Here is a 19,701-nt window from a genome sequence, read left to right on the forward strand (position 1 = left end):
TACCTTCACTTATGATGTTACACGTGCCGCATCTTGGTGTGCTACATCTACTTACACATGGTACACTCTCTGTACAAGAATATTTGGATGGACAAAGAATTTGGTTGAGATTTTTTAGTTGCCTGGTACTTTTTATCATGTTAATTTATATATATATACATCTGCATGGAATGGGATTGATTGATTTGTGTGGAAAACGCAAAAACACAACCACGCGAGAGCCTGGCGCCGAAACACACCATTACGACATGTACGTGCAACATCGTTGAGCTATAAAACTTTGGGTTCTCCTTTTGCATGCCATCATAATGTTACATCAAGTTAGCAGCGAAAATATGCCATGACTGACATAAGCCCAACGCAACAGCGTCATCGGGCGACTTCAAACAGGAGAATCATTTTCAGCTTCAGTTGATATTGGATGACAATGAAACAGGTCGAATATGTTTGAAAAGGACCTGTCATACCTAGATTCACAGTTGGAGCGAATCTTGGATTCGAACCCGTGATCAGCGTATCCTGGCGGTAGTATTCTTTCAGCTATTGGGTTACCTTATAACCTACATGTTTTAATCAAAACATGGTCAATATAAATTTTTACAGTTAGTGCATTTAAAAGTTCCGATTTGTATTTTATATGTGTTATATAATCTGCAAAAAAGAACTGCAAAAGTGATTTTAGATGTATATTGTATATAGCATATAAATAATCAACAGATAGTAATCGATTGGCAAACGTCAATGTCATTGACCCAGGGGATCCTTGTGGCACCTACGGAACAATAGATTGTAAAGATTAAGTTCATCTGTTTTAGATATCTTGTATTGCCACCATTTTTGAGTCCATAACTGACTGGCATCGTCATAAGCAATGAATAAATGTGGGTTCGAATCCCGAGAGAGTTCACACACACAAAAAAGTACTAGAATGTGTACTTTACTAAGAAAGTGTAATCCCAAATGTATGTATAACTGTTACATGTATACAATGTACACACTTCTTGAAGAAACAGAAGTGTTAGATAAAACTGCTGACGAATAACGATTAGGACAGTGAATTCAACATCTGTTAGCCACATGTCTTCGTGCTACAACCTCAGGCAGATAAATAGACACTGTTGCTCCACATCATGTCCAATTGGGCTACAGCAGCAACGCAATGTATTGATATTAGTAACGATTGTGATGCAAACAAAAAAGGCAAGGTTCAAGTTGGAAGGTAGGTTGGCCCTTCTGTGCGTTCTTGTTACTTTCCTTTTATGTGAGGGTGATGGCCTACATGTAATAACCTTTCCTCGTCAAGTTGAAGACCCGGGTTTCATTCCCCATGCCGGACACCTCAGTACAACAAGGAAACACGAGGGGGAACACTCAAGAGGGAACACTTGAGTGCTTACAGAGAACACAACTGTAGCACGGAGAGGGAACACTACAGTACAAGTGAACACGACTGTAGTGTAGAGAGAGAACACTTCAGTACAAGGGTACACGACTGTAGTGGAGCGAGGGAACACTTCAGTACAACCACAGAACACGACTGTAGTGTAGAGAAGGAACGCTTCAGTACAAGGGTACACGACTGTAGTGTGGAGAGAGAACACTTCAGTACGAGGGTACACGACTGTAGTGGAGCGAGGGAACACTTCAGTACAACCACAGAACACGACTGTAGTGTAGAGAGAGAACACTTCAGTACGAGGGTACACGACTGTAGTGGAGCGAGGGAACACTTCAGTACAACCACAGAACACGACTGTAGTGTAGAGAGAGAACACTTCAGTACGAGGGAACACGAGTGTTGTGTAGAGAGAGAACACTTCAGTACGAGGGAACACGAGTGTTGTGTAGAGAGGGAACAATTCAGTACGAGGGAACACGAGTGTTGTATAGAGAGGGAACAATTCAGTACAAGGGTACACGACTGTAGTGGAGCGAAGGAACACTTCAGTACAACCACAGAACACGACTGTAGTGTAGAGAAGAAACGCTTCAGTACAACCATAGAACACGACTGTAGTGTAGAGAAGAAACGCTTCAGTACACGGGTACATGACTGTAGTTTATAGAAGAAACACTTCAGTACAAGGGTACACGACTGTAGTGTAGAGAGGGAACACGACTGTAGTGTAGAGAGGGAACACTTCAGTACAACCACAGAACACGACTGTAGTGTAGAGAAGAAACACTTCAGTACAAGGGAACACGACTGTAGTGTAGAGAGGGTACACGACTGTAGTGTAGAGAGGCAACAAGACTGTAGTGCAGAGAGGGAACGCTTCAGTACAAGGGAACACGACTGTAGTGTAGAGAGGGTACACGACTGTAGTGTAGAGAGGGAACAAGACTGTAGTGCAGAGAGGGAACACTTCAGTACAAGGGAACACGACTGTAGTGTAGAGAAGGAACGCTTCAGTACACGGGTACACGACTGTAGGGTAGAGAGGGAACACGACTGTAGTGTAGAGAAGAAACGCTTCAGTACAAGGGTACATGACTGTAGTGTAGAGAAGAAACGCTTCAGTACAAGGGAACACGACTGTAGTGTAGAGAGGGTACACGACTGTAGTGTAGAGAAGGAACGCTTCAGTACACGGGTACACGACTGTAGTGTAGAGAGGGTACACGACTGTAGTGTAGAGAGGGAACAAGACTGTAGTGCAGAGAGGGAACACTTCAGTACAAGGGAACACGACTGTAGTGTAGAGAAGGAACGCTTCAGTACACGGGTACACGACTGTAGGGTAGAGAGGGAACACGACTGTAGTGTAGAGAGAGAACACTTCAGTACAAGGGTACACGACTGTAGTGGAGCGAGGGAACACTTCAGTACAACCACAGTACATGACTGTAGTGTAGAGAAGGAACGCTTCAGTACAAGGGAACACGACTGTAGTGTAGAGAGGGAACGCTTCAGTACAACCACACAACACGACTGTAGCACAGAGAGGGAACAAAGAGTGTGAAGACTCTTTCGATCGTGAGACTGAGTTTGTCAACGTTCGAAAGAAGGCATATTTGAGTATTCCAGAGTATCGCGGGTTGTTTAGGTGTTGTGAAAAGGGTTTAAACGTCGAGTTCAACATAAGTGCATTTCTATAGAGACGTGCATGCACACGTGTTTTATGTCTGTAATGCATGTACTGGTCCGAGCTTATGTCGGTTTTACAGTACACGCCCACTGAGATACCACGCCACAGTTTAACATGAATACCCAACTCACACAGTATACTGACTCCGAGCCGACCAGTCCTTCTTTTAGGCAGGGAAACAACACGTACCATTTAAAAAAGTCCTTTGGTAAGACAAAACCGGCGATCGGACCTCCGCCCTTTCTCTCTCCGTGCAGGCGCTATTCAGTAAACATTAGTTAATGACATTTTCATCACGACTTAACAAGTTAAGTTTGGTTTTCAATATTGTAGTACATGTATGAAATCAAGTCACAAAAACGCAACTGCTACAGAAAAGCATGCATTCCATGCAAAAGTTGACTTTTATGCAAGCCCCATGCATTTCACTACCCAAGAATGGATATAAAAACATGTGCGTTAACGGGATTCCATTACATTGTTTAGCATCGTGCTGACAACAACCACTCAGAAAAACAACAAAATTACGCAATTATTCAACATTATGTTGTTCTACCGTTTTTGTGTCGTCATGGCCCAGGCATTACCTTACAACGCCCGGTCTCATATTGCTCGACTTGTTCAGGGTTCTCTTCAACAAAACAACGTGAATGTTATCCCCTGGCCGGCTCGCTCCCCTGATCTCTCACCAATCGAGCACATGTGGGATGAGATACATACACTCCAGGAACTTCGAAATATGCTCCAGCAGATATGGACAGATATCCCACAGGACTTTGTGCGACGCCTGGTCCATTCCATGAGACGAGGATGTGTTGCTTGCATCGCAACCAGAGGTGGACACACACGCTATTGATTTGTAAATTGACACTTTGGCATGTTCATTTTTTTTATGAAATCACGCATTTTCTGAAGTCAGTATGGCTAATTAAACCATTTGAACACTTACAGGAGTCTTTTATCTGTTGCAAACCGAAATTGTTTCAGATTTGGTAAAAAACATAACTTTGCATCAAATCTTATTCAATGTCACAGGAACTTTTGTTGTTCAGTATACTTTCAGATCTAACAACAGATTTTCTACTGAAATGCAGATATCCATGAGGAGTATTTAAGAAATGTCTTCCCAACTCAACTATACTAAAATGCAAAAGAAACGTTACCATGGATAGATATATGAGAAACCTTTTATGTCAAAACACTGGAAACATACTTTGAGACACATTAAAAAGATGAAACTTGGCAAAACTGATCACAAAGGTTGAAATTAAAGTGTCAAATGTTCTTAAAGCGAAACACAACACAAGTCTGAGAAAATGGCATCAGGATTCAGTATCTCGTGTGTCCACCATGTGCATTGATGACTGACGTGCAACGTCGTTACATGGAATGGATGAGGCGGTTGATGAAGGCCATAGGCACTTGAGCCCACACTCTGTGGAACGCCTGATGGAGTTCAGCTGCAGTTGTCGGCCTTGGTCGGACGTCATTCAGCCGTCTTTGAATCTCGTCCCACAGTTGCTCAATGGGATTTAAATCGGGACTGTTGTTAAGACTCTTGTTGCTCTCGCAGTGTGGGCTCGGGCGTTATCATGCTGAAACTCGTGGTTGCGGCGACGTGCCGAATGAGGTATGGCGTGTGGCCTCAAGACTTGATCAATGTACTGAGGATGACGGATGACCACAGGGTCGACCTTCTGTGCAAGACCAATTCCATCCCACACCATGATGCACGGACCACCCCACGAGTCTCTCTCAACAACACAAGCATCCGAAAAACGTTATCCATGCCGTCACAAGACTCGTCGACGCACGGTGTACGCACTAATGTGTCGCTGGTGTGTCCCCGTGGTCTTTCGGGCGCTGTTTCCGCAGCAGTAACAAAGCGATCTTGAAGATGCTGTCGTACAATCTGACGATCCTGGCGTCGGGTGGTGACCCTTGGTCTTCCACTACGTGGCCAGTCATCTGTAGTGTTGGTGGTCTGGTACCGTTGCTGTAGCCTGTATATGGTCCTTACGTGGACTTGAAATGCATGGCTACTTGCCGGGCGGTTTTTCCAGCTTGCAATCGTCCAAGGGCTTGGTGTCGCTGATTTCTTGTCAATCTTGGCATGTGGTAGAAATTCAATAACGAATGAATGTTATCCGATCTGGATGGATTTTTATTGGCAAGAAATGGGGGAACGCATGTGAATTTCAATTTGCACGGAGCTCACGTGCATCGGGTTACCATGGCCGTTGCCGTGATGCGATCGGTTTTATTGTCATCTGCTTTGGGATTTTTATAACCAAATTTCATTTTTCCGGACAAGGTAATGTTAGAAACTTTGACAAAAATTACCCAGATATATATTTAATGACAGCTTTACATGCAATGTGACTTGGGGTGACGTTTCTTTTGCGGTTCAGTATATAAACGAACTAACAAAAGCAAGGACGAACCTCTCATACGTGACACGCAATCTGACGTTTGCTTAGGGGCCAAAGTCCATTAAACGTTTTGTCGGCGTATCATGTTGTTAATGGTAACTCACAACGTACATTTGTAGTGATGACGCGATACTCATGATACGAGTGAGGTAAAGCGATATAGACTTAACATGCCTGAATAATATACTATAAATGAAGACGGTATAAACTTAGCGATTCCAACTTCTTTCATTATTTCAAGTCGACCCTATCCTTACTGCAAACAGATGATGCCGTAATCTATCATTAACAAATGTATTTTTCGTTACTTTTAGATCGTGAGGTTAACCCTCCCAGCCACAGTATGCGGTGCTCTAAACGGAAAATGGCTGTATTCAGGTAGGATCAGAATTCTCTTTGGGATAGTGAGTGAGTGAGTTGGATTTAACGCCGCTTTTAACAGCATTCTAGTTATATCACAGCGTGTCAGCTTAATGTGGGATGAAAGCCCGACGTGATGCAGGTCTCAGACGTTTACCACTTCGGTGAAACCCACGAGCACGGGTATGGTGCTGACAAACCTAGAAACATAATCGGGGCGAACCGGGATTCGAACCCACAATCATAGGTTTCTGGCGTATACAAGGGACGCAACTCTGCACATAGAATCACGGCGCCTTAGACGACTGGGCCATCCGTGCCCCCTTTTGGGGATCTGTCATTAATGTAAGAGACGGTTGGTAAAAAGGAGACATTGCACCACAATAATAATTTAATTTTGCATTACATAATGTAATTTTTAACGAACAAGAAATAATGAGAATAATTGACGTGCTGAGTTGTGTTGATTTTTTTTTTAAATATCAGTATTCGTGACATTTCGGAATGTGTTTTCTTACCATGCAACCTCACAAAGGTGAACACTGGTATTCCGACCGAGGGTATTCCGTTATGAGTTCCGTCGAAATCACACTCGCTTCAATGGGGTAAACATTTGAACAGAAGTAACTTTCCATAGCCCATACTGTCATACAATCACGGTCATCCAGTTTTAAAATTTTGAACGGTGTGAAATATTTGCCAAAGCATAGTCTGTAACGGAAGTCGCCAGTTTGAATCTGGTGCCGTATAGCACGAGAAAGCTGCTTTCCGATTGTCCAAAAAAAATGTAGACTTCTTGTTAGTCATGTCATTGGTCGGTCAAGTTCGCGAAAGGGTGTTCTGACATGACCTGATATGTGATGTCTTTAGATCTATGCACAACGACCACCCTTCAACAGAATAAACAGTCGTGATCTCTGAACTATAGTCGAAATCTTTGTTTCTGCCCGGATTAAGTACGTCCCCAGCACTCCCTTCCATGAAAGTAAGGAGTAAATTGGGTCGGGATGTTGACGGTTATGCCATACCCTGATGGCACGTGAGGTTGCTCATATCCACCGCTGGCTTTTGTTAATCACAAAATTATAAAGCTATGTAAAGTCATAACATTGAAGTAAACAATTCTTAATGTCTTTGCATAATGAAAAATATATAAAATTTAGATTTTTCAATATAATTTTGACAACAGAGAAACATCTATTACACACACACACACAAACAAATTATATATCAAAATGTGTGGGATTTAGTGTGTGACACATTCCATTACACAAAAGTTGTCTAGGAATTGTAAATTCTGTTTTTCATGCTTATTTCTGAAATTTGGAAATTGGAAAAAAATGGCGGCCATCTTGAAAATGGCGACCAAAATGAGATTTAGCTGGACATGTTGGATGTCCACCATGTGATTTCATGTAGTGTGGACATCAGGCTATCTGAAAACCACAATTGAAATTCGTCCCTCCATTTGGTAGTCAAACATAAAAATCAGGGGTCTGGCTCATGGACTATGTGGCCCAGTATCGAAAACTAAGATTGTATCACTGGAACATTTGCTAACTGCAGCGTTAAACAACATTCACTCAACTCGCTATATCATACATTGTATTTGTCAAACTCGTTCTCTAAGTCTCAACTGATAATGACCTGTTGTCAGTGCGATGTTGACCCCATGTTTGTTTGACAATGACCTGGAACCTGTAAGACAGCGACCTGAAATGCATCAGAAAGTGACCTATTGTCTCATCAGACAATGGTCCGGTGTCAGTCAGACAATGACCTCAAGTTCACCAGAGACTTATCTGGTGTCAGTCAGACAATGACCTCATGTTCACCAGACTGACCTGGTGTCAGTCAGACAAGGACCTCATGTTCACCAGAGACTGACCTGGTGTCAGTCAGACAATGGCCTCATGTTCACCAGACTGACCTGGTGTCAGTCAGACAATGACCTCATGTTCACCAGAGACTGACCTGGTGTCAGTCAGACAATGGCCTCATGTTCACCAGACTGACCTGGTGTCAGTCAGACAATGACCTCATGTTCACCAGACTGACCTGGTGTCAGTCAGACAATGACCTCATGTTCACCAGAGACTGACCTGGTGTCAGTCAGACAATGGCCTCATGTTCACCAGACTGACCTGGTGTCAGTCAGACAATGACCTCATGTTCACCAGAGACTGACCTGGTGTCAGTCAGACAATGGCCTCATGTTCACCAGACTGACCTGGTGTCAGTCAGACAATGACCTCATGTTCACCAGAGACTGACCTGGTGTCAGTCAGACAATGGCCTCATGTTCACCAGACTGACCTGGTGTCAGTCAGACAATGGCCTCATGTTCACCAGAGACTGACCTGGTGTCAGTCAGACAATGGCCTCATGTTCACCAGAGACTGACCTGGTGTCAGTCAGACAATGGCCTCATGTTCACCAGACTGACCTGGTGTCAGTCAGACAATGGCCTCATGTTCACCAGAGACTGACCTGGTGTCAGTCAGACAATGACCTCATGTTCACCAGAGACTGACCTGGTGTCAGTCAGACAATGGCCTCATGTTCACCAGAGACTGACCTGGTGTCAGTCAGACAATGGCCTCATGTTCACCAGAGACTGACCTGGTGTCAGTCAGACAATGGCCTCATGTTCACCAGACTGACCTGGTGTCAGTCAGACAATGACCTCATGTTCACCAGAGACTGACCTGCTGTCAGTCAGACAATTACCTCATGTTCACCAGACTGACCTGGTGTCAGTCAGACAATGGCCTCATGTTCACCAGACTGACCTGGTGTCAGTCAGACAATGACCTCATGTTCACCAGAGACTGACCTGGTGTCAGTCAGACAATGGCCTCATGTTCACCAGAGACTGACCTGGTGTCAGTCAGACAATGGCCTCATGTTCACCAGAGACTGACCTGGTGTCGGTGAGTGTGATGTTGAGCCGATGTTCGTGAGACTATGACCCGGACCTGTAAGACACCTGAAATGCATCACACAGTGACCCATTGTCTCATTAGACAATGGTCTGACGTACGGGTGTCCATCTGACAAAGACTTGGCTTTCGCAAGACAATATATATCTTGACATAGTTTATTACACACAGAATACAGATACAGGTTACGCCAAATTGGATCTGCATAATTTGCCCTTAAATATCACACATGTATCCATAGCGTGTGCCAAGAACATGCGTCCCATTTTATGGGTACAGTCCAAAACATATGACCATAAATCTGTAAAATATTAATTCCTGATGCTTGATCTACGCAGCTTCCATAATGGTGTATGTAAAATGTCATCCTTGTTCCATAGTGGTTTCCGAGAAAGTTTTGCCCCTTTTGGGATCCTCTGGCCCAGGACCACAACAGAGTATAATATAAATGCTTGTGATGGTTTCCGAAATCAATCTTCTTATACTCTCCATAAAAAGTAGAGGATCATGATTATAAAGGTTATTATCTGTCGTTTAAAGAAAGATCAGCTTTGAGAAATGGCTGCCTCAACACACCCGAAACATTTCGTGTGAACCATGTAATTCCTCCGTGCACGTGGGTAGGGCCAATTTAAAACTTCAGTGAAAGGTTGTCAAACCGCTCTCATTCATTAGTATTGTTGATTTTCATTATCCATAGTAACACGTATACTCTTTCTACTGTTGCTTCAATGCAGTATCAGATTGAGAATGCGTCTTCTACAGCGTGGTGAACGCCTAAGGGCTACTGGCATGCTTCAAACTGAACTGGTGGCATTCAGCGAGAGGTTGCCAATATGTTCAATGTGTTTTAGTCAGTTATATGCAGACTTTGGAACAGGTTTCCGGAAACGCAAAATGTTACAGATCGGCTCCGTACAGGGCGCCCTTGGTAAAGAACAAAAACCCAGGATAGGTTAATCAGAAACCAGGCTTTGATAAACAGAGCCCCAAACAGCCAATCAAATCGCTGTAAACTTGCGTCAGGCCACCGTAGGGAAGGTTACTGAAAATACGAGTCTGCGTGCTCGGCGACCGCGTGGCGACGCCAATGTTGTAGAGCGTAGAATCTAAGGGAATCGCCGATGGTCGCGTGAAATGTTTCAGATCAGACTATATTCATCCTGGACCTTCTGGATAGGCGTCGATAGGTCAGCAGGCGTCCAGACGAATGTGATGCGAATGTCAACGTGAGGCGACATGACAGCTTTATGACATGGGCGGGATCACTACGAACAACAGAACACCACTGCATATTGTCTATGGATTTGGTTGGTTTGTTGTTTAACACCACACTCAGCAATATTCCAGCTATATGACGGCGGTCTGTAAATAATCGAGTCTAGACCAGACCATTCAGTGATTGATATCATGAGCATCGATCCACGCCATTGGGATCGATGACATGCATCAACCAAGTCAGCGAGCCTGACCACCTGATCCCGTCAGTCGCCTCTTACGGCAAGCATGAGTTGCTGAAAACCTATTCTGCCCCGGGTCCTCACGGGTCTATTGTCCATGGAAGGGTCACTGGACAGTACTCCCAAAACAACATCCTGACGTCAATAGCTGTGCCCTTTAGGCGCCATGCTAGTCCATGCTGACGCCTGAAACCGCTCGTATCTACCGTGCGCATATCGTAACTCCAGCAGCAAAACATCACCATAATGCAATGGCCAGCTATGAGTCCTGACCATTCCCGCATAGAGCACGTCTTGGACGTGATCGGGAGACGTGTATGCCAATGTCAAAGGCCACACGCTACTTAAGCCGAAGTTGGCCAGGCGTTGCAAGAGGAATGGGCAAAACTCCTAAAAAAACTGGAAAATTGATTCGGACCATGCCACGCCGTATAAACGAATGTTTGACTAATCGTGGGGTATGGCCTATTATTGAACAAGTCATCGCAAAGAAGACCCCCTTCTTTGCACCCAATACACCGTCAACATGTTCTGTCAATGGCCATGTTACACCAAGGCCTTCCATTTTCCTGTCCATCCATTACCAAAACCTCTTTGTATTTATGTAATCATCCGTTTTTTCTCCGTATAGTTATCACATACTAATATGTCATCCTTGTATTCCTTGCGGATTCTGAAAGCAATGTACCTCATCCCATTTGGATAACCAGTAAATGCACCATGTCCAAAAGCATCAGGCAAATTCTGAAAGCTAGCTTCCGAACTTCAGCTACATTGCTATACCTTAAGGATGTATGCAAAATATCATCCATGTATCGATCAAACTGTTTCCGAAAATATTGTGCCCACTAAGTGGGACGGGCGGAAGGACTTAGCCCAAACCTATATCCTATATCCCTAATCCCGAGACACGAGTATAATAAATTAAAATCTCTCTGTCTCGTCACCACTTTGTCCTCATAAAGACATGACATTACATGACTGCAAGATGATACGACGTTATCAATGTTTCAGGATGTTTCTCCAAGCTTCCATTGTTGCCGTCATCGTTGTCGTCAGTGTAACCTACAGTAATTTCGGAGAAGCATTTAAAAGGAACATCAACATTCCAACGTCTGACACCAACTATTATATCCGGAACCAAGGAACCAGTACTATCACACACGGTGCATCAGCTAGTGAAAGTGACGCCAAACCGAAGAAGATAACAGAAGATGACCACCAAGACCATCGTCGATATTCGTCAGAAGTTCGCCATATTGCTTTCTTGAAGGTCCACAAATGTGCCAGTTCCACCATGCTTAATATCTTTTATAGGTTCGGTTATAAAAGGGGACTTAACTTTGTTCTCCCCACTGAAAGTAACTACATTCATATGATTCAACGAAAAGGAGTTATATCACTTGTCCCTCCACCCGCCATGTCCGGGTATGATATTCTTTGCAACCATGTTCGTAGATTCAACAAAAAACAATTCTCTCGTTTCCTTCCACCAGACACCAAGTATATCGCCATAGTTCGAGAACCTTTTAAAAGAATGTACTCGGCGTTTAATTTTTACCGGAACTTATTACACTATCCGATCTTGAGGCGGGTTGGAGGTTTGGACCCTTTCCAAACCTACCTCGATGATATCGCAGCCTTTGAATCAAAGTGGGGACATAGATCCTTTACTAATAACGCGATGGCAAGGGATTTTGGCTTTCCTACCAAGGACTGTAGAAACATTTCAAAGTTCAAAACGTATCTAGAAACACTTGATCAGCAGTTCCACTTTGTTATGGTGTCGGAGATGTTTTACGAGTCACTGGTGCTCTTGCGTAGGTTACTTAAGTGGTCCATGGAAGATGTGATATTTCTGACAATAAATGCGCATGAACACAAAGCTGTCGCAATGAATGCTAGCTCCGAGGATATCAAACCTTTTCTCGCTCTTGATCGTATTCTGTATGATCATTATCTTACAAGACTTGAGGAACAGATTGTGTCAGAAGGGCCAGATTTTCACAACGAGCTTCAATACTTCAAAGGTATAAACTCCAAAGTCACGGAGCTTTGTAATGCAAGGAATACCACGACAAAACTGCTGTCATTCGGGGCAAATGACTGGCATGGTGACTTTAACATCACGCTGTATGATTGTGAATTGCTTGGTAAACAGGAGATCAAGTTTTTGAATTTAGTCCGGCGTGAACAAATTGAACGCGTAAACAAATATGGAGCTAATAAAAGTTACTTCCAATAACAGTTATCTTTTTTGTCTGGTAATCATTAATTTTTAGTATGTGTAAAAATGATTTATTTCTTGAACAGCAGTACCGTTCGTAATTTGCAAGTCGGGGAATAAATACTCCGAGCTTTTGTAGCTTTGTTGAGGCATCATTGCGTTTATTTAGTTATTTGGTTGGAGGGGTGTTGATATTGAAAGGAAACCTAAATTAATATCAAAATTTGATCTACCTACCCAAGTGGAGTGGTTGAATAGCGAAAAATAAAATTGAATACAAGTCTAAACTATCTAAACACCACAGGCTGGATGGCTGAAGTAGGGGTAAGCGGTTTGAGAGTGATTGGAAGTTACTGTGCCAGCGTTTCACAGAAACCTAATCACCGAAAACAATGTATGAACGATTGTGCATTGTTTCAAGTTATTGTTACCCGTGGATATCCTGGGATAGGATAGGCCCCAGAAACTTATGCTTGTCATACGAAGTGACATACAGGATCGGGTGGTCAAGCTTGGTTGGTTGCGTGTTTTCGCGCGCACAGGACGCGGAGCATTGCTCAATGGGAGTGAGTGAGTGAGTATAGTTTTACGCCGCTTTTAGCAATATTCCAGCAATATCACGGCGGGGGACACTAAAAATGGGCTTCACAATTTGTACCCATGTCGGGAATCGAACCCGGGTCCTCGGCGTGACGAGCGAACGCTTTAACCACTAGGCTTCCCGACCACCCCTCATTACTCAACGATTGGATTGTCTGATCCGGAGTCATTTATGGACAGGATGCCGTTATAGCTTGAATATTGCTGAAAGCGGTGTTAAACAAAACAAAACATTTTCATGTGTAAATTATATTTACTTTTTATATTTTCGCTTTCACGGAGTTTGGGAAAGTCTGTGATGAAACGTAAGGCAGTAGTTTTGAAAAAAATTGTTTCCTCTCGGTTAATATACTCCCCAGATATAGGTAAGTAAATATATATAACACGGACAGTTGGTATACAAATATTCCGTTTTTGAACAAAGAAACAAATGCATATTCATCCAGGCAGATATGAAAGGTCAAGGCCAGAGGATAACCAGTTTCGATTATCCCCCGAAAATATTCCATTGAGCGTCAAAGGCAAAAGAGCCGTGAAAACTACTGGCAGATAAGCCAGGTGTTCGCGAAGGTCATACATTTACGCCCCTAAAACGCACTTGTAGGATTAATAGCATTGACCTGGACAACGGCTTGTCTGTTGGCCTCACACTCTGACATATTGTTACCACCCTTTCTACAACACACACATATGCCCACCATGTGATCACAGCACAAATATAACGTTTATTCAAACATATTTAAGTTGGTAGCCAAATATTGACTACACGAACAGAAAATGTTTTTTCGCGACATAGCAAAATGTGCATGGATTATAACCAGCATAATCGACTCAGTGAAGAGCCCCTAAGTAAAAGAAGACTATAAATAGTTCTGATATCTAATATACTGTCAAGGGCCAAAATTATTATAAGATTATACACATTTAATTGCAACGTATCCGTCAAGTGTGGGGATTTCTGTATCAGGATGATATCTTGACAAATAAGTATCAAAAGATAAGTTTATGTCGACGTTTCTATGTCCACGGGGAGGGATGAAACACCCGATCCTTGCTCGCCAAACATCGAGCGTTATACCCATAGTGATCTAGATGCAGATTTGGATGCAGAGTTGTATTAGTGAGCCATCTTTTCGACAATATTCACAATTTTGTAGGACAGCTGAAACCTGCGACTTCTCACCTTCACGCATGCGCATTCTCATTCATTGACTTTGACTTTGACTTTGATAAGTTTATGGTTACATTAACATCATGGAGATTGTTAAACAAAACATAGTATGTTATACGTGTATATCTGTAGTTGCATTAAATTATGTGTTTATTGACTACATTCTTGACAAATATTTGTTTAAACTAAATTCAAATACATTGTTTATCATTAATGTTTTTGACGTCCTCAGAATAGGTGAGGTGAAATGGGATTTAAATTATTGCACTTAGATAAAGATGTGCATGCACGTGTGTGTGTGTGGCTGCTTGTACTAGTCCGGACTGATGCCGATTAATTGCGGTAGCACACTGAGATACCATGCCGCATTGTAACATGAATATCCCACTCAGACACAGTATACTGACTCCGAGCCGACCAGTCCTTGTTTTCAGCCCCTTTATGCCGAGCGCCAGACAGGGTAAAAAAAAGTACCATCTTTTATTGTCTTTTGGTATGACGCGGTCGGGGATCGAACCCCGGACCACCTGCTCTCCGATCGGACGCTCTACCAATAGACCATGGAGGCGGTCAGTCCTCAGAATAAATATTGTTAATGCCATGATATGATCAGACCTCATAGAACAAAACTGTTTAGCATGATGATTGTTGCAATGAAACTTTGTTGGTTGATGCATGCATGTCATCGTAACCCATTTGCGTAGATCGGTGTTCATGATGTCAATCACTGGATTGACTGGTCTATATTCATGTCTTACTTATTTGCATCCTGTATAGATATATTAGACATAATGTCATATCTAACTGTTTTATTCCTAGATTATGTAAACAATATTATTAAGGTAAGAAATACCTGAAATCAATTACAATACTGAATGTGAAAATTGTTTGTATTCTGGGCCAAATGATAAATATGTATTTTTTGTTGAACCTGCCATACTCTCTTCAATGGCTACAGTGTCAGCCTAGGTTGCCTGCAGCTTGGCCTAGAGTTTGCTATGTCTGACGCGACATAACGAACTTCAGCACATTTTGCGTTTGTTTGTTTGTTGTTTAACGCCTCACTCAGCAATGTTCCAGCTATATTGACAGCGGTCTGTAAATAATCGAGTCTGGACCAGACAATCCAGTGCTCATTTACGTCGATAGAATAGCTGGAGTACAGCTGGAGTCTTGCCTTAGTGAAAAGCTTAACGTCCTCTGTAACGTATCTGGTAATAACCGACGACGCGTTTCTTTATTCTTTTTTATTAACGCCACAGTCAGTAACGTCCCGCTACATGAAGACGCCCTGTAAATAATCGATTCTGGACATCCAAACCATTGATTGATATTATCAGCAACGTCCAAGGTCGTAGGGGTGTGATGACATGCATTCAACCGCGCAACCAAGTCTGACCACCTCCTCCTCCTCGTTCGACTTGCATAGGTTGCTGTGGCCTATTCACCAGCGGATTCGTCGGGAAAGCCTGTTAAGTTATGTTTGTTTGTTTGCTGAAATATTGCTGAAAGCTGCGTAAACCACACACACTCACTTACACTGATAACAACATAGACACCTTCACGTAACAGGTCCCAATTGCGTGGATCGATGCTCATGATATTAATCACTGGATTGGCTGGTCCAGACTCGATTATGTTACAGACCGCCGTCATATAGCTGGAATATTGCTGAGTGCGGAGTTAAACTACAAACCAACCAACTAACGTATTTCAGATATGAGATGAATGATCGTGAATTAATCAGTCACGCAGTGCCCATGTCAGGTGTTCCAGCCCCGTCTTGATATTGCTGGATATTAATCACTTGTATCTCATACTTCATTGAGGAGCGTGAACACACGTGAGCAGTCTTCCAAAAGGGGGCCTTACAAGCAGGCTTCAGAAGCATTCAACAACGTCATCTCCTTCTCCAACGTGGAATGTGTGGTCGAAGTAACAGATTTTACGTTCGCCCTAGGACCCGTGAAGATCCGGGGTAGAAAAGGTCTTCAGCAACCCACGCTTGCCGTAAAAAGCGACTATGCTTGTCGTAAGAGGCGACATACGGGATCGGGTGGTCAGGCTCGCTGACCTCGTTGGTGCATGTCATCGAATCCCAATTGCATGGATCAATGCTCATGATGTCAATCGATGGATTGTCTGGTCCAGACCCGATTATTTACAGACCGCCGTCAACCGATATTACTTCAGACAACCATGACTTCGTTGAGCTTGCCTTTTACAAATAAGTGAAATTCGTAATATGAGATTAATAATTAGTTCAGTTTAGATTAATAAGTAAATGATTAACTCAGAGACAACATGTCTTTCCTAACACCTGATGTCATGATTGTTTATATAATATAATCGGTTTCGTCGGATAATCGAGACTGGTTATTCTCTGGCGTTGACATTTTATATTGTGTTAGTAATAATAATAGTGTCTAGACATCCCAAAAAATCAAACTTCATCCACTCCGGCATGCCCATCCGTATTCTCATAGGCATCCCTTTTCCTGTCCCCACCAACATCACAGTATTTGTATCATGCATTTTAAGAGCGCTTCTATATCTCCAACATGCTGCACTTGTAGTGTTGTTGTAGATTGTTGTAACCATCTCGGCATACTTTCAACAGATCGCTTTGAGTATAACCGTGTGGCTAGGGCATTAACATGTTCATCCAGGACAGCCCTTAGACTACTCATTTCATTACTTGGAATTGTACCTTCACAACGTTTTGTGACAGTGGTTTGGTGAGTAATGGAAATCAGCGTCGTGAATAGAAACTGTTCAGAACAGAGCTGGGGGATTCTGAGGATGTCTCCGTCTGTTCGAAAAAGGGAAGATGTGTCACGCTTCCGTAATCACCAACACGGACGCATTGTCCACCGTGGTTTCTTATGGAGTTACAAATGTGTAGCAAGAAGAAAACAAGCTAATGAATACGTCTCATCGCAGATTGTTTCATTAGATAATCAAAATGACATCAAATTTGTGGCGTCAGAAATCCAAGAAAATTTGAACAGTTTAAGCCTGAATGGAGGGCAGCATGACACAACAGAATAAAAGAAGAGTAGGTTGAGTGAGTGAGTTGGGTTTAACGCCGCTATTAACAGTATTCCAATATAGATCTCTGATTTGCCTCACCAATTTGCCTCGCACCTGTTCCTCTATATCCGATAAAGTTCTGTCAAGACTCCTCTAGCTATTACACACGCACACATGCACACACATATGCACGCACGCATTCTCACACACTGTTTATGGACCAATGTCTCTTTAACGTTTTGTGAGATACAGTAGTAAGTAAAAGTGAGTTTGGTATGAGGCTTTTTTTCAGTATTTCAGTTATATCAGGGCATGTCAGCTTAATGTGGGAGGAAAGCCAGAAGTGATGCAGGTCTCAGACGTTTACCACTTCGACGAAACCCATGAGCCACGGTATGGTGCTGACAAACCTGGAAACATAATCGGGGCGAACCGGGATTCGAACCCATCATCATAGGTTTCTGGCGTGCCCAAGGGACGCAACTCTGCATAACAAATCGCGGCGCTTTAGACGACTGGGCCACGCGTACCACCAGAGTAGATTGAAATAGCATAAGAACGGAGTGCACATTAAAATATGTCCACTTGTTGAACCATACGTGACAGAAGTGCCTTTCAAGGTATGACCCTTCAGCGTTGAGACAGGATGCTACAACACTCTACAACACTCCGCTCAGAGACAGAACTGGTCCATTCTGCAGAGAAACCGAAGACGATGACTGCCACACGACACGTTCCATCACGTGTAGGTGTCGGTATAGCTATATTTGTTCTGATTTGAATGATTTTTTTTAAATTATACTATTTTTGACAGAACCAGTTTTAACAGTTACGAAGAATATTTCAAAATAACGATCTGATGTTTTATATCCTGTTTTATCTTCAGTGTTTGTTATTTTCTATTGCCATTGATTCTTCATATGCATGTTGATGTTAAAAAAGTACATACACTTTTGTCAATAGTCCACAACACTGTAGCTCACCTTGATGTGCAGTCAACAGTTTAAAATGTCAACAATGACACACATTTATAAAAAGTGCGATCATGGACATTAAAAAAAAGCTGAATCATTTGATTTTTGTTTGTTGTTTTAAGTCGTACTTAGCAATATGCCAGCTATATGGCGGGGGCTGTAAATAATCGAGTCTGGACCAGACAATCCAGTGATTGAAATCTTGAGCATCGATCCACGCAATTGGGATCGATGAAATGCATCAACCATGTCAGCGAGCCTGGCCACCCGATCCCGTTAGTCGCCTTTTACGACAAACATAGTCACCTTTTTACGGCAAGCATGGGTTGCTGAAGACCTATTCTACCCCGGAATCTTCACGGGTCCTCAATGATTTGACCAACATATGAAATCCCCTAAAGGAGAAACACAAATGCCAAAGCTAAGGTACCTCGGCCGAATATGCCTTTTGGGATAATTTAAGATCATGGTCAAAACAAGGTCAAACTTTATAATATTGAAAAGGAAGGAACATATGTGTTGAAACTAAGCAAATATCAAATTTGATTTCATTCTAAACAAAATTTCGGGGTAGAATTGGTATTTAGAAACCTATGCTGGTTGTTAGTGGCGACCAAATGGATCGGTTGGTCAGGCACGGTGACTTGGATCGTTGTTCACAATATCGATCACAGGATTGTCTGATCCAGACATTGCTTACCTGCCTTCGTTATATAGCTGGGATGTTGCTGAGTGGGGCGTTAAACAACTACCAAACAAACACATCTAATACACAAAAGCATGACAATATAAACGCAATATCAGGTAAAAACTAAAAATGCAGACAAATAAAATATTCGATCACTAAATGTTTATTTCACTCAATATGAAAGCCGTTGCTATTTAACTGAAAAAAAACACTTTAACATGAATTTGTATTCATATATACAACAGTGGCTTCAAATAAGTATAACACCGTAAATTAAACACAACACCTCGAGAGGATAAGGTAGTATCTAAAACAAAAATGCATCCCAACATCTCCATTATACACTCATGTGTCATCACACATAACAAAGGAAATATAAGTTTTTACAATGGAGCACGCTGGTAAAAAAGAAATCAATAATTATGTTGCTAAGTTATCACAAGATCAAACTTCTCGCAATCCATTATGAAGTACGCATGTACATTATCGCTTCCTCATAAAAAAGAAGTCGCGTAAAGAAAACTGTCTATTAAATTTTTCAATTAATTCATGACAGTAGTATGGAAGCAAACGACAAAATGTGTTCCTGGTGATACAAATGTATTGACCCACCACCACCTGTTGCCTCAACACATGGATGAAAGCTGAAAAAAACCTCCAGGCGTTAGATAATGCAGTGTCGACAAGAGTGTCGCTGCGTTGCTTTGACTGACATACTCTACATG

At 42.5% G+C, this 19,701-nt stretch overlaps 1 protein-coding gene across 1 annotated transcript; it reads left to right on the forward strand.

The window, feature by feature from the left end:
• Positions 1 to 1,137: 1,137 nt before the first annotated feature.
• On the forward strand, positions 1,138 to 13,045 carry LOC124144290 (galactose-3-O-sulfotransferase 2-like). The gene is made up of 3 exons (XM_046513629.2): positions 1,138 to 1,219; positions 5,836 to 5,899; positions 11,298 to 13,045. The coding sequence occupies exons 1-3, from the start codon at positions 1,186 to 1,188 to the stop codon at positions 12,526 to 12,528; spliced, it is 1,329 nt and encodes a 442-aa protein (XP_046369585.2). The 5' UTR covers positions 1,138 to 1,185; the 3' UTR covers positions 12,529 to 13,045.
• The last annotated feature ends 6,656 nt before the right edge of the window (positions 13,046 to 19,701 follow it).

This window comes from Haliotis rufescens, unplaced genomic scaffold, assembly GCF_023055435.1.
Source record: "Haliotis rufescens isolate VD_foot unplaced genomic scaffold, xgHalRufe1.0.p SCAF_16, whole genome shotgun sequence".
Taxonomy (NCBI): Eukaryota; Metazoa; Mollusca; class Gastropoda; order Lepetellida; family Haliotidae; genus Haliotis; species Haliotis rufescens.

Bases quoted from the DNA above. Each gene is read 5' to 3' on its own strand.
- LOC124144290 (XM_046513629.2), top strand. From the start codon at position 1,186: ATGCAAACAAAAAAGGCAAGGTTCAAGTTGGAAG. The intron at 1,220-5,835 runs GTAGGTTGGCCC...CGTTACTTTTAG, and splicing joins GGCAAGGTTCAAGTTGGAAG to ATCGTGAGGTTAACCCTCCC. The intron at 5,900-11,297 runs GTAGGATCAGAA...TCAATGTTTCAG, and splicing joins CGGAAAATGGCTGTATTCAG to GATGTTTCTCCAAGCTTCCA.